Genomic DNA, 13809 nt, shown 5'->3' on the forward strand with positions numbered 1-13809 from the left:
AGTCCATGGGGTTACAAAGAGCTGGGCGTGACAGAGCAACTAAACAATGAACAATCCTTGTACAGGAAGAGGATCCATAACCATGTAACAATGGGAAAGTCCAGCCCAATGTTAAGGGACTGTTAAGAGAGGCATCTGTACTTTCCCTGGGGCAGAAACATTAAGTGCACCCAAAATATGCATATTGCTGTGAAAGTGCTATACTCAATATGCCAGCAAATTTGGAAAACTCCGCAGGGGCCACAGGACTGGAAAAGGTCAGTTTTCATTCCAATACCGAAGAAGGGCAATGCCGAAGAAAAGTTCAAACTACTGCACAATTGCACTCATTTCACATGCTGGCAAAGTAATGCTCAAAATTACCATATACTCCCTCACATTTCTCAGCATCTTGCTCACAGGAAGGCCCAGAGGACTAGTTCTGGCCTTTATGGAGCTCTTAAGGGCCAGTGGAAGCTCTCCAGCTTGCCCTTCTTTGGCTATTTTGTTGTTCAGTCGTGTCTGACTCTTCATGACCTCATGGACTGCAGCATGCCTGGCTTCCCTGTTTCGGGAAGCTTCTTGGCTATGGCAGCCAGAGAAGCTTCATTCTGAATGGACAGAACCGCAGGCTGGAAGCAACCTGGATCCCTGAGTTACCACATGGAAGAGAGCTGCTCTGGCATCAGCCAAACTGCATAAACGTGTAAGAAATAAAGCTTTATTGTGCAAATCACAGTGATCTGGGGCTCAGTCTATCACACCAAAACCTGATCTATCGGACACACTGGTTGTCAGAAGAGAGCTGAATGCTGGGGAAGGGTCACAAAAGACATGTCCATCTCAGACCTGCCGTGAATTCACTACCTAATCTTGCACGGGAAGCCTTATTCCTAACAAATGCTTGCACTCTGCCCTTGGTTAGCTGGCTATGGTAACAAAGCCTAAAAAGAATACAGTTTGTTATTCCTGAGGCTTTATATATACAATATCAGCCAAAGACTTTTCTTTCACAATGGCTATTAGGCCAGGACTTCCCTCGAGGTCCAGTGGTCAAGAATCTGCGATCCGATGCAGGGGACCTGGGCTTGATCTCTGGTTGGGGAACCAAGATCACACACTGCTGTTTAGTCACTCAGTTGTGTCCATTGCTTTTGTGACCCCATGGACAGTAGCCTGCCAGGCTCCTCCATCCACAGGATATTCCAGGCAACAATACCAGAGTAGGTGGCCATTTCCTTTCTCCAGGGCATCTTTCTGACTCAGGAGTCAAACTGCATCTCCTACACTGCAGGTGGATTCCTTACCCCTGATCCACCAGGGAAGTCCGCATGCCATGGGACAGCTAAGCCCATGTGTCCCAACTACTGAGCCCCTGTGCTACAATTAGAGAGCCCACAGCGAAGATCCCACATGCAACAACTAAGATCCAAAGCAGCCAAAAATAAATATTAGGGAAAAAATAGCTTTGGGCCATCTCCTGAGCAAGGAATACGTTGTGTAACCAGCTCAGGCCCTTAAATCAGAGCCATTTATTTATTTATTTCATCTGTAAATAATGTATCTCCCTGGCATTGTCCACTCTGTGCTGTGGTCATTGGTTAGTGCCTGAGCTTCCAGTACCTCAGTCTGTTCCACATACTCAGAGCTGCCGCCCCCAAAGGCCTCCTTATGTGCACCCCAGTTCAGTTCAGTTCAGTCACTCAGTTGTGTCCAACTCTGCGACCCCATGAATTGCAGCACGCCAGGCCTCCCTGTCCCTCACCAACTCCCGGAGTTCACTGAGACTCACGTCCATCGAGTCAGTGATGCCATCCAGCCATCTCATCCTCTGTCATCCCCTTCTCCTCCTGCCCCCAATCCCTCCCAGCATCAGTCTTTTCCAATGAGTCAACTCTTCGCATGAGGTGGCCAAAGTACGGGAGCTTCAGCTTCAACATCATTCCTTCCAAAGAAATCCCAGGGCTGATCTCCTTCAGAATGGGCTGGTTGGATCTCCTTGCAGTCCAAGGGACACTCAAGAGTCTTCTCCAACACCACAGTTCAAAAGCATCAGTTCTTTGGTGCTCAGCCTTCTTCACAGTCCAACTCTCATATCCATACATGACCACAGGAAAAACCATAGCCTTGACTAGACGGACCTTAGTTGGCAAAGTAATCTCTCTGCTTTTGAATATGCTATCTAGGTTGGTCATAACTTTTCTTCCAAGCTCAAAGGCTGATATACATGTGGAAGGAAACCGCAAAGGCTACAATGTTCCCCACTCTTTACCGCCCTGAGACCTTGGTGCCACAGACATCAGCTCTGAGAGATAGTGTCCTGAAAAGAGGTCTGCAGAAAAGAAGTACAAATATAGACCCACATTTGTCTTTGGAACCAGATGTCTGAAGCGCTCCCTTGACATAAAAAAAAAAAAAAAAAAAACTGCCACAAATAATACACTCATTTACTACTCAGGAAATATGCTCCTTTCACTGAAAAGTGATGACATGAAATTGAACCAGCTCCCAGTCCTGCTCTGAATTATTCTAACTGTGCCTGTAGCACAGAGAGGGTCTTGTAGAGAAAACAAATGCAATAATCGAGAGGCTTCCAGACGCACCCCCCCTAAAAATATCAGTCTTGCATTCTTTCTGAATTGGTCTCATTTTATGACACGGTTATATAGCAAGTATTTTATTGACTTAATCTAGTAAAACCCAGCAACCTTTTAACAGCTAACAGATAAGGAGGCGATCCAGGGTGGCTGCTTACTTGGGAGATCTGTTGAGAAAGAAAGAGTCTTTGTCCCGGTTTAAGAGTTGATGGTAGATGGCGGAAAGGCCGTGATGCTCAGAATCTCAACAAGCCATATGGTTTTGAGAATGACTTAACACTGTGACGACCTGGTCCACACAGGCACCTCAAAGATGTGTGCTGTAAGGACAGCTCAATCTGCAGTTGACTTTCCCCTCTGCCCGTGGTGGCCAAGCCCTCTGATGTCTCTGTGTTCGTGGAGGTGGGGGCCATGTCCCCCAAAACCCCTCTGGGACCAGCTCACTCAGGACCCTGGAGTCCCTAAACCATTTGGGCTCCCAGTTTTCTCTTCTTCAAAAAACTTGGGGTTGCACCCCATGGAACTCTGCTCAGTGTTACGTGGCAGCCTGGATGGGAGGGGAGTTGGGGAGAGAATGGATACATGTATATGTATAGCTGAGTCCCTTTTCTGATGACCTGAAACTATCACAGCACTGTCAGTCAGCTCTATCCCAATACAAAATAAAAAGCTCAAAAGCAAAAAGAATTAAAAAAAAAAAGCTGGCTTGCACCAGATAATCTCAAGTCCCTTTGTGTTCTAAAATGCTCTGATTCCTGAAACAAAGGATTTATCACTCAGTCGTGTCCGATGCTTTGCAACCCCATGGACTGGAGCCCTCCAGGCTCCTCTGTCCATGGGATTCTCCAGACAAGAATACTGGAGTGGGTTGCTATCATCAATACTAGCTACAGCTTCTGGTTCCCCCACCCCCACCCCATCAAACTTCAGAGAGCTTCATGAAGCGGAAACCACGGGCCTCTCGATTTCTACCATGCTATACTGCACAGGGCGGCCACAGAGCTCAGGGGACACAGGGCTTAAGCAAGTCCATAAATATGAAAAACGTTTTGTGAACACTTATAAAGGAAGTCAGAACTGGGCCAATCCAAACACCCCATCTGGACTCCCCCTTCATTCTACTCATCACTTCAATTCCCCCTCACCCAGGGGGAGGACCAGATCTAGAGGGGACGTTCACTGATGTCATTCTTCACGCGTCATTTTCAGAGCCTTAAGCTAGTCTGGGTCTAGCTTAAGCAGACATTGAAATGGGCTTAAGCATGTGAAGATTTTATTAGGGCAGATGCCTGTGAGAAAATGGGGAGGGAGGCCAGGGAAATTCAGGAATTCCAGGGCTTCTTTGGTGGCTCGGACAGTAAAGAATCTGCCTGCAATGCAGGAGACCCAGGTTCAATCCCTGGGTCAGGACGATCCCCTGGAGAAGAAAATGGCAACCCTCTCCAGTATTCTTGCCTGGAGAATCCTATACACAGAGGGGCCTGGTGGGCTACAATCTATGGGGTCACAAAGAGTTGGACACGACTGAGTGACTAACACTTCTACACTCTCACAAGGAGGAACCTGAACATTTCCCCTGCAAAAAGAAAAAAGTGTTGATTCACCTTGAACGGCCATTTGCGGTACATCAGGCAGATAGAAGTCTTCAGACACCCCTGTAGCAATGAGGCAAAGCCAAAAATGCCTGAATACCCACACCTCGATCCCCTCTTGTATTCTGTCTGTTGCTGGGCCAAGAACCTTGCTTAGAAGCTGACACCACTCTTTTGCAACATACCCTTAGTTTTCAGACGTATCAGTCAATAAACGAAGCAGTCATAGTGAGGAAAAAGTGTATTTCACAGTCGTTATAAAAGTACATATATTTCATAAAGGTGACGTAAATACAGTCCTTACTTATGACCAAATCGTACAACCAAAGCCAACTTGACTTCCGGATATCACACGCTGATAGTCGTCACTTTCGGCAGTAACTACACACAGGCTGACTGAGCTCACGGGTCAGACTAACAAGAGACAGCCATGGGTCCAAGAGACGAAACACGCTTTGTACTTACCAAAGGGATACTCAAGGTCTCCATATAAATATAATAAAATAATAAAGAATTCAACATTTCTCCTCTCACTCGACTCCATAGATTTGTCGGGCGCTCACACACACAAAATACGGGTTCTCCCCTTCCTCACTGCCCCCTCACCTCTCACTGGGCTTGGAATAAACCTGAGTTCACAGTTCAAGTTGCCAGTGGTGACACAGACAGTCGGCTGTTCTGGAAGCGTGCCAGGATCGGGGGACACGTCCCAGCAGGTGAACACAGCGACACAGAAATGCTCATGGTCTTGAGGCAAGTAAAGCATGAGAGAGACAGAAAGAGCTTAGACCAAGTTCGCGGGCACGCAGCCTGCAAGCCTGCGGAGCCACACTTGCAGCTGGAAACCATCTTCAAAGAGGGTTCTTCACTGATCAAAAACCCAACACTCCATGTCAAATGGAGAGAGGGACTTCTCAGCTGCTTCTTTTCTTCTCTCTGCTTAAAAAAAAAAAAAAAAAAAAAAAGCTCTACTTTTCAGTGGAAAGTTCCAGAACCTGGTTTGGAGCCATCCAAAGGAGTGCCACCCACGGTGGGGAGTCTGACCTCCTCCCAACAAGCCCCAGGGCTGGGGCGATCCCCAACAAGGCGAGGGGGAGTAGCAGCCCAAGGTCTCGTCAAGATCAGCCAGGAATGGGCACAGCCAGGTGTCCACCCTCTCTTTGCTCAGTCAGGGACATCTGGGCCAGAAGGAGGTCACCAGTGTGGAATGAGAAGAAAGGAAGACCCACCCCCAGCACTCTCTGGCACAGGCTGGCTGCCGGGGGAAGCGAAGGTGGGCTTTGCAGGCTCCCAGGGTCATGGCCTTCTTTCAGATCAGTGGGCTGGGAGGACTAGCCCCGGGGTGGCCCCAGCAGCAGTTTCTGGTCACGCCCGCAGCAGCCAGCAGCTGAAGACTCCAAGCCACAGTGGAACCTGGCTCCGAGCTGACCTGCATCCAACCTGTGCCGATTCTACTTCTGCCAATTCTGTTCATGGCCGAGTGGTCCCCACCAAGGGCCAGGGCCCCAGCCCCAGTGGAGACAGCTCCCGGCAGGCTCCTAACTAGACAAAGACAACACTGGGATCCACAAAACACATACACAGGGACGGCATGGACACAGATCCAGAGGTGCATCTTTGGTTCCATCCTTGGCAAAAGGTGTGAAAACCGACCACGGATTCAAAGCCTTGTTTGAGGAACCCTGCTTTCCTCAAAGAAGATACAGTACTGTATTTTGAACGTGAGTCCCTGCACAAGAGTCTCTCACTGCTCACGGCAAACTGGCTGAGCTCTAAACCACACTTGTCGCCTTGGCAGCTTGAAAACTGCATTGCACAGAGCTAGAGGTGCCTTCCGGGCGCGTCCATATTCAACCTTACCTGTCTTCTCTTTCTAAATAACCGACTGTAACTATGCTCTGCACCTTCCAGAAGGATCCGGGCTCTGGTGATCCAATGGGAAGGACAGGCAGCCGGCGAGGATCACGTCGCCCCCTGCAGGCCACCAGGGGCCAGCGCCACTGAAAACGTCACCTGGGCAAGCCTTGATGCCCTCCATGCTCGTCCTCTCGTGAGAACAGGAGTTTGGTGAAATCACTTCCCATCTCGCCACCCAGGTTTCTAAAAATCATGTTGACTCGATTTAATGACATCACATAAAGAACAATAACCTTTGGAGAAGATACTAATAATTCAACTGTTAGCAAGTTTCAACCAAGTGAAAAAAAATTCCATCAAGACCCTGCTTGGCAAATGAGTGTCCCACATTGGTCTTTTCCATTCACTGGGGACCCCGCTGTGGGGATCAGTCTTGGATCCAACCAGAGAGGGTGGTGCTGGTTTCTAAGCTTCCTGCCCACCTTCCCCAGGGGCTCCTGAAGCTGGGTTCTCTGGGTGACCAGCTCTTGCCACCCTGCAGGGAGTTCTCTCGATTAAAGGAGGGGAAACTGTGGCCTGGGTGAACCACCTTGTGCTTCCCTGCCACGTGACTGCTGAAATGAGACCAACCCACTGAGAGGCGCACACAGAGCACAGCGCGGAGAGACGGCTCAGAAGGGTGTATCGTCTGAGAAGGCCGAGGCCAGTGCAGGGTTCTCCCTGCCAGCCCGGCGGAGGGAGGTGGGTGGAGGGCCAGTGAACAGGTGGGAGGAAGGAGGCCATGGCTGATGGAGTTGGCCACACAGACAGCCAACCTTCCTGGGAGTCTCAGCATCTCCAGTGGGGACCCTACATGAGAATGGGGAGTACAGGCTCTGGGTCTGTGGTTTCAGCTGCAGGGACAGCGACTGTCAGGAGGAGGTGAGGCTGTGAAGGGTACTCCAGGAGAGGTGTTAGAATCTTTGCACCCTGATTGATACGGGGAGCTGCTCCACTGCTTTCCTTAGAAACGCCCAGATGCCCTTCTCTGGCCCAGGTTAGCACTGGCCTTTAACCCCATCAGCCAAGTCGAAGGAGAGGCTTGTGGGGGCCAGGGGCTGCAGTGGGGGCATGCTGGCCTCCAGGGGCCTGTCTGCAGAAGGCTGCAGGCTCTGATGCCGCTTCCTCAGCATCTGTCCAATGCCCATCATGGGGAACCTGCCTCGGCTCTTGACACAGTTGGGGCTTCCCAGGGGTTGCGCAGGGCCATTACCGGGCCCCGGGGCTGGGGAGCACGTGCCCTCCTCTTTGGGGGGGCTGTTCTTCTCTTCGTGAGCAAAGGAGACCAGAGTGGGGTGCAAAGGAGTTTGGAGGGGCAACGGGCTTCCAGGCAGCAGGACAGGCGAGAGTGTCCGCTCACAGCGAGCCAGACCCCCAGGGGAGTTCAGAATCCTATAGTGATGGGACGGGGAGAGTAGTTCTGTCTGGTCGTCTCGATCCACGGACTCGAAGGAGCGCACCATATCCAGCATCAGGGGGTCTTCCTTGATGGGGAGGCTGGTGCTCCCAGGCCCCTGCTGAGGGGGCTCCGGTTTCTTCACAATCCTGGGGGTTCTGGGGGGTGGCACCGGGATGAACTCCATGGAGGAGGAGGCCACACAATTGGAGTCCGAGGTTTTGCGAAAAATATTGCGGCAGCCGAAGGAATCTGCACACCAAGAAAGAAAAGGAAATGTGAAGACACCACAGTCAGTGCCCACGGCCCTGTTCCCACGTACTCGGACCCCAGTTGCACTGAGACGGGGCGGGAGGTGCCCAGGGGAGGTCAGACGGGACGAGGGGCACATGGCTTCCCACTCTCCCTGCGGGGAACCAGACGGACTTCCTGGAGTAGAGCGGACAGAAGGCCGGGGACAGGAGGCCTCCTGGGTTCTGACTTGCCTCATGGCACCAGCTTAACTTCTGCTCTCCTTTCTGTTGCTTAAAATTCTGGACCCCGCCCAAGAGCCTCTGAATGAAAAGGTCTGTGGCTCAACAGAATGACCACAAAACTGCTGGAAGCACGTGGATCCCAACTCACTGAGGACTTGCAAGTTTAGTCCTCAGATAATCAAAACCGGAAGGAAAGTTTCTTCGTAACTTAAAAAAAAATATCATGGTAAAAATTACATAACATAAATTTTAAACTGCTTATTTATTTATTACTTAACCTCTTTTAAGTGTACAGGGCAGTTAAGTACATTCACATGCTTGTGAAATAGAACTCTTCACTTGCAGATCTGCTAGTGGTTGCCTGGGGCAACTGGTCTATACATCTGACTACTCTAGCTCCCTCATGTAGGTGGAATCTACAGCATTTGTCCTTTCGTAACTGGCTTGTTTCACTGAGTACAGTGTTCTCCAGGTTCCCCTGTGCTGGAGCATGTGTCAGAATTTCCTTCCTTTTTAAAATTTTTATTTATTCATTACTTTCGGCTGTGCCGAGCCTTCATTGCTGGGCGGGGGGTACTCCCTAGCTGTGGTATGCAGGCTTCTCATTTTGGCAGCCTCCCTTGCTGCAGAGCATGGGCTCCAGTGTGTGTGGGCTTCAGCACTTGCAGCACGTGGGCTTCAGCAGTGCAGCTCAAGGGCTCTAGCGCACAGGTTCAACAGTTGTGGCGCACGGGCTAACTTGCTCCTCGGCATGTGGGATCTTCCCAGATCAGGGATCAAACCTGTGGCTCCCGCACTGGCAGGCGGATTCTCTACCACTGAGCCACCAGGGAAGCCCCAGAATTTCCTCCCTTTTAAAGACTCTCTCATGACTTCTGGTCTCCCTGGAGCCTCACCAATCCTGAACAGGGGTGAAACACTCTTCATCTATATATCTCAGGCAACCAGCCAACTCCCGTGGCTTCCATCTCAAGCTGGCACAGGCTAGAATCCAGGTTTGCAGGCTTTGGCAGAGAAGAAAGGGAAAACCCCCGGTGTTTGGCGCTGAGGGAAGTGAAGCCAGGTTCCCATGGATCAGGCCCTGTCTTGGTTGGTTCTCCTACCATCACACCTGACAGCCCTGTTGGAGCCTGGAGGCAGGAACGAGCTGTTGCCACCGGGAGCTATTTCGGCGACAGCCAAGGGCACTGGGAATCCTCTTTCCCTTACATAAATATATACACAGATCCCCAAATAAATCTCCTCCTGGGGCCAGCACAGATGCCTGAGATTCACGGGCAGAGAGACGGGAAATTTCATTGATGGCTAACGTCTCCAGCGTTCCAGCTGGCATGCAAGCCCCCTGCCTCTCCCTCAGATGGCTGTGTGCCCCAATCTTGTAGCCCAGCTTCTCCCTCCACCCACTTCTGCTTCCTCTGCTTGCCTAGAGGTGTAAATACTGGCAGGATACCTCCCACAGGCACCCTATTTATTCCCACCCCAGAGTCAGCCCTGGGGCAGAGACCCAGACCCTGCCTGGTCCCTAGCAAGAAGGGCAGTCACCCTGCCAGAGCGATAGGCATGTTGGCTGGCTCCTCCTCACCCCATTCTTTCCGGGAGGGAGTCAGCTACCCTGGTTAGCAGAGAAAGCTCTAGAGCTAGCCTGCTGGGCTGGAAATCTGGACTCTATCACTTACCAGCTCCCTGACTTTGGAGAACTCTCTGCTATTTCCTCATCTCTAGAAATGGGGGTGAGAATGACCTCATGGGCTGAGGTAAGAGCTGAAGCAGTGCCGGCCACGCCATGAGTGGTCAGTGTGAACAGTTAACACAGGATCCTCAGCGCTTCTCGGCACAGATTCCCAAATCCCAGGACAAAGGCAAAATGCAAAGGAACAGATGACAGCTGGCCCAGGAAAGTACCAAGGAACAGACTCTTATGTAGCCTCTGGGGCTACCTACGTGAGTGAAGTTGCTCAGTCACGTCTGACTCTTTGCGACCCCATGGACTGTAGCTCCCCCAAGCTCCTCCATTCATGGAGTTTTCCAGGCAAGAATACTATAGTGGGTTGCCATTTCCTTCTCCAAGGGATCTTCCCAACCTAAGGATCAAACCTGGGTCTCCTGCATTGTAGGAAGACGCTTTACCCTCGAAGCCACCAGGGAGGCCCGCTACAAAGTTAACCCCAAATATGCAGCTTCTACCTAGACCTTCCTTCGGGGAACCCACAGGATGCCACTGTGAGGGCCCGGATTCACTGCTGGTTCCAAAGCCAGGAAGGAAGGTCTCCCGAGGAGGGACAAGCACAGTCTCTCCAGTGGGGCCCCTGCCTTCCTGACGGCTGCAGAATGAAATGGAACCAAGTAGATTTGCTCTTCCCTGGGTGACAGCTGGTCCCTCCTAGAGTCAGGAAGACCCATGCTACTGTTTTGAACGTCCCCAGTACTTTGCCAACAAAGGTCCGTCTAGTCAAAGCTATGGTTTTTCCAGTAGTCATGTATGGATGTGTGAGTTGGACTATAAAGAAAGCTGAGCACCGAAGAATTGATGCTTTTGAACTGCGATGCTGGAGAAGACTCTTGAGAGTCCCTTGGACTACAGGGAGATCAAATCAGTCAATCCTAAAGGAAGTCAACCCTAAATATTCATTGGAAGGACTGATGCTGAAGCTGAAGCTCCAATACTCTGGCCACCTGATGCGACAAACTGAGTCACTGGAGAAGACCCTGCTGCTGGGCAAGATTGAAGGCAGGAGGAGAAGGGGGCTACAGAGGATGAGATGGTTGGACCGCATCATCATCATCAACTCAATGGACGTGAGTTTGAGTAAACTCCGGGAGATTGTGAAGGACAGGGAAGTCTGGTGTGCTGCAGTCCATGGGGTCTGAAAGCAAAGAGTCAGAGATGATATTATGACTGAACAACAACAGTATACTTTCCTGCTGGTTAACATCAGACAGCCAGAGCCCTCCTGGAACCTTAGTTTCTTCACATTTAAAACAAAGGGATCTAAGGCTGGACGCCACCACCTCTCCCATCCCCGCTCTGTAAGGGGAACGCTCCTCTACTCCACAGTTGGACACGCACTCCTGGCTCCCTGTGCCCCTCCAGGCTCTCAGGGTGTGTTAAGTCTCCTTTCCACATCCCTGGATGCCTGCTCCAGAGGAGGGAGACCCATATCCATCAGTTACCGCATGTGCTGGACGATGAATGAGGAGGAGAAGCCCACACGTGTTTCTCATTGAAGTGAAAAGTGAAAGTGTAACTCACTCAGTTTCGTCCAACTCTTTGTGACCCCGTGGACTGTACCCCACCAGGCTCTTCTGTCCATGGAATTTTTAGGCAAGAATACTGGAGTGGGTCCTCCTCCAGGGGATCTTCCTGATGTAGGGATCTTTACCATCTGAACCATCAAGGGAGCCCTTATCTCACTGGATCCACCCAATAGCTCTGACAGGTAGGTTTCTTTTCACAAGGAAGGGAATCAGTAAAGATCCTCAGAGGATGAGGAACGTGGGGCATCAGCAGCCTCAGAGCTGGGTTTGAGCACCTCCACCCAGAGCCCAGACTCTGTGGACCACATGTCACTGCCTCTCAGGGTATACTTTTCAGGGAAGGCTCCCACGAGAGCATGCCCCATCCCTGCTCCTGAACCTCAATCTCTGCCCCTTAAAACTGAACACTGATGCCTGGCTCCATGATACTATGCACCCCAACCTCTGCTACCTCAATAAAATACCAAGTACCCCAGTTTCTACTCCCACAATGCCATGCACCCTGGTATCTGCTCTCCCACAAAACCATGCACCCCAGTCTCTGCTCCCATAGTACCACCCACCTTGACATCTGCTTCTGCAAAATCATCCCTCCCAATCTCTGCTCCTGCACCCCATCTCTATTCCTGTACCCCATCTCTGCTCCTGCTCTCCAGTCTCTACTCCTGCACTCCATCTCTACTCCTGCACCCCAATCTCTGTTCCTGCATCCCATCTCTATTCCTGTACCCCATCTCTGCTCCTGCTCTCCAATCTCTACTCCTGCACTCCATCTCTACTCCTGCACCCCAATCTCTGTTCCTGCATCCCATCTATATTCCTGTACCCCATCTCTGCTCCTGCACCCGAGTCTCTACTCTTGTAATACTTTACACCCTGATTCCTGCACCCACAAGCCTATGAACCCCAGTCTCCTGCAATACTTTACACCCTGATTTCTGCACCCACCCCGTCTCTGGTTTCTCAAATCCCACCCACACAGGTGGACCACACCAAGCAGTTAGGACAAGGTCTTGTTCTCACGTTGCCTCTCAAGCATTAATTCCGCTTTCCCATGGGCACAGGAGTAGTGTCTGTCCCAGGGGCGCACACAGAAACCAGCATGGGATACACAACAGCCACGCAATTGAACACGAGAGGCCTAGACAGTCCCCCACGCTGACCCACCTTTGTCGGGGAAGCCAGGCTTGGAGGCCTTGCGGTCCTTGAGCAGGGCCCTGGTGCTCTGAATCTGCGTGATGAGCGAGGCCGACGGCTGTTTGTGCGACGGCAGGTTCTTGTCCAGCTTCTTGGAAAATGGTCGATGAAGAAAATCCCCTCTTTTTTCTTGTTCTTTGGGCTTTTTATCCTTCCAATCAGAAGCAAACATAGGTACTCAGATGCACACAAGAATGCACAACAGGATCCCTCTTTGAATAGTTATCAAAGTAGAGTTAAGAAACCTCAGTTTTCTAAAACGCCAGGCTCTCAGCTGCATCAAGGGAAGCGCCCAGACCCAGAGGACACTCCAGGGAAGCCACGGCCCTCTCCCTGGGCCGCAGTGGGCTTCGGTGGTCCCCAGCTCCCTGCACTGTGCTGTTCTGACATGTTCCATCAAGGGCAAGGATATCCCTGGGTGGTCCATTTTCTTAGAACAAGCTGAACAAACCGAGGTAAAGCCTATGAGGACTCCTGGTAACCTTCCGTCTTAGCTACAGCAGAGTCCTAAGATTCTCCCCAAGTAGTGGATTTGCAGAGGCAAGAAGCGCTCCATCATAACCTCAGTGTTCAGTGAAGCCGAGGAGGTGGATGCCCGACCCATGGAGCCCTGAGCCTGCCTGGGTTAATTTCTGACCCCTGTCTTGCCCTGCTCACGTGGGCTCCTGCTGTTTAGTCACTAAGTCATGTCTCTGCTGTGTGCTCACTCAGTTGTGTCTGACTCTTTGCGACCCTATGGATTGTAGTCCGACAGGCTCCTCGGTCCGTGGAATTTTCCAGGCAGGAATACTGAAGTGGGTTGCCATTTCCTCTTCCAGGGGATCTTCCTGACCCAGGGACTGAGCCCGTGTCTCCTGCACTGCAGGCAGAGTCTTTACCACTGAGCCACAAGGGAAGCTCACATGGGCTCTTACTTGTGAACTTCCACTGGCACAAGTCAGCCGTTTGTGCTGTCAAGTCTTGCCCTGATTGAACTCAATTATAATCCCTCTGATGGGAGTGAATTTGACTGTTTTATACATCTTCAACCCCACAGCCTCTGGCATGAAGCCAGGCATGGAGAGAAAGCTTATCAAATAGTTATTGAAATATTTAAAAAAACAAAAACAAAAGAGCCAGTGGAAACGGAACTGAATTAAAATGAATTGGGTTCAAGCTTCTGGGAAGGGTGATGCCACAAGGAAGAGGCTTTTTTTCTGGCCCTAAAGACTGTGTTTGATGTTTACTGTCAAACAGAGGCAACCGAATCCCTGACCTCACCAGGAGTGCGGGTGTGGGGGGGAAGAGACCAATTTTCACATTTTTTGCCTTAAACCTTAAGAACATTTGCAATTCAAGAAAGCTCATCTATTTTTCATGGATGCTGTTGAAAAGCTTCTCAAGGAAACATCCCCTTGCACTTGGGTAGCCCTTTCTAACAA

General features: G+C 50.9%; 1 protein-coding gene across 1 annotated transcript in view; it reads right to left on the reverse strand.

The window, feature by feature from the left end:
- Nucleotides 1–4391: 4391 nt before the first annotated feature.
- Nucleotides 4392–13809, reverse strand: part of HUNK (hormonally up-regulated Neu-associated kinase) — a 131016-nt gene continuing 121598 nt past the window's right edge. The window contains exons 10-12 of the mRNA XM_070785786.1: nt 12359–12539; nt 5398–7712; nt 4392–5104 (exon numbers count right to left, since the gene is read on the reverse strand). Coding sequence (XP_070641887.1) covers nt 7063–7712; nt 12359–12539 — 831 coding nt within the window. The 3' untranslated portion in view covers nt 4392–5104; nt 5398–7062. The remainder of the gene's footprint in view (nt 5105–5397; nt 7713–12358; nt 12540–13809) is intronic.

This window comes from Bos indicus, chromosome 1 (genome assembly GCF_029378745.1).
Source record: "Bos indicus isolate NIAB-ARS_2022 breed Sahiwal x Tharparkar chromosome 1, NIAB-ARS_B.indTharparkar_mat_pri_1.0, whole genome shotgun sequence".
Classification (NCBI taxonomy): domain Eukaryota; kingdom Metazoa; phylum Chordata; class Mammalia; order Artiodactyla; family Bovidae; genus Bos; species Bos indicus.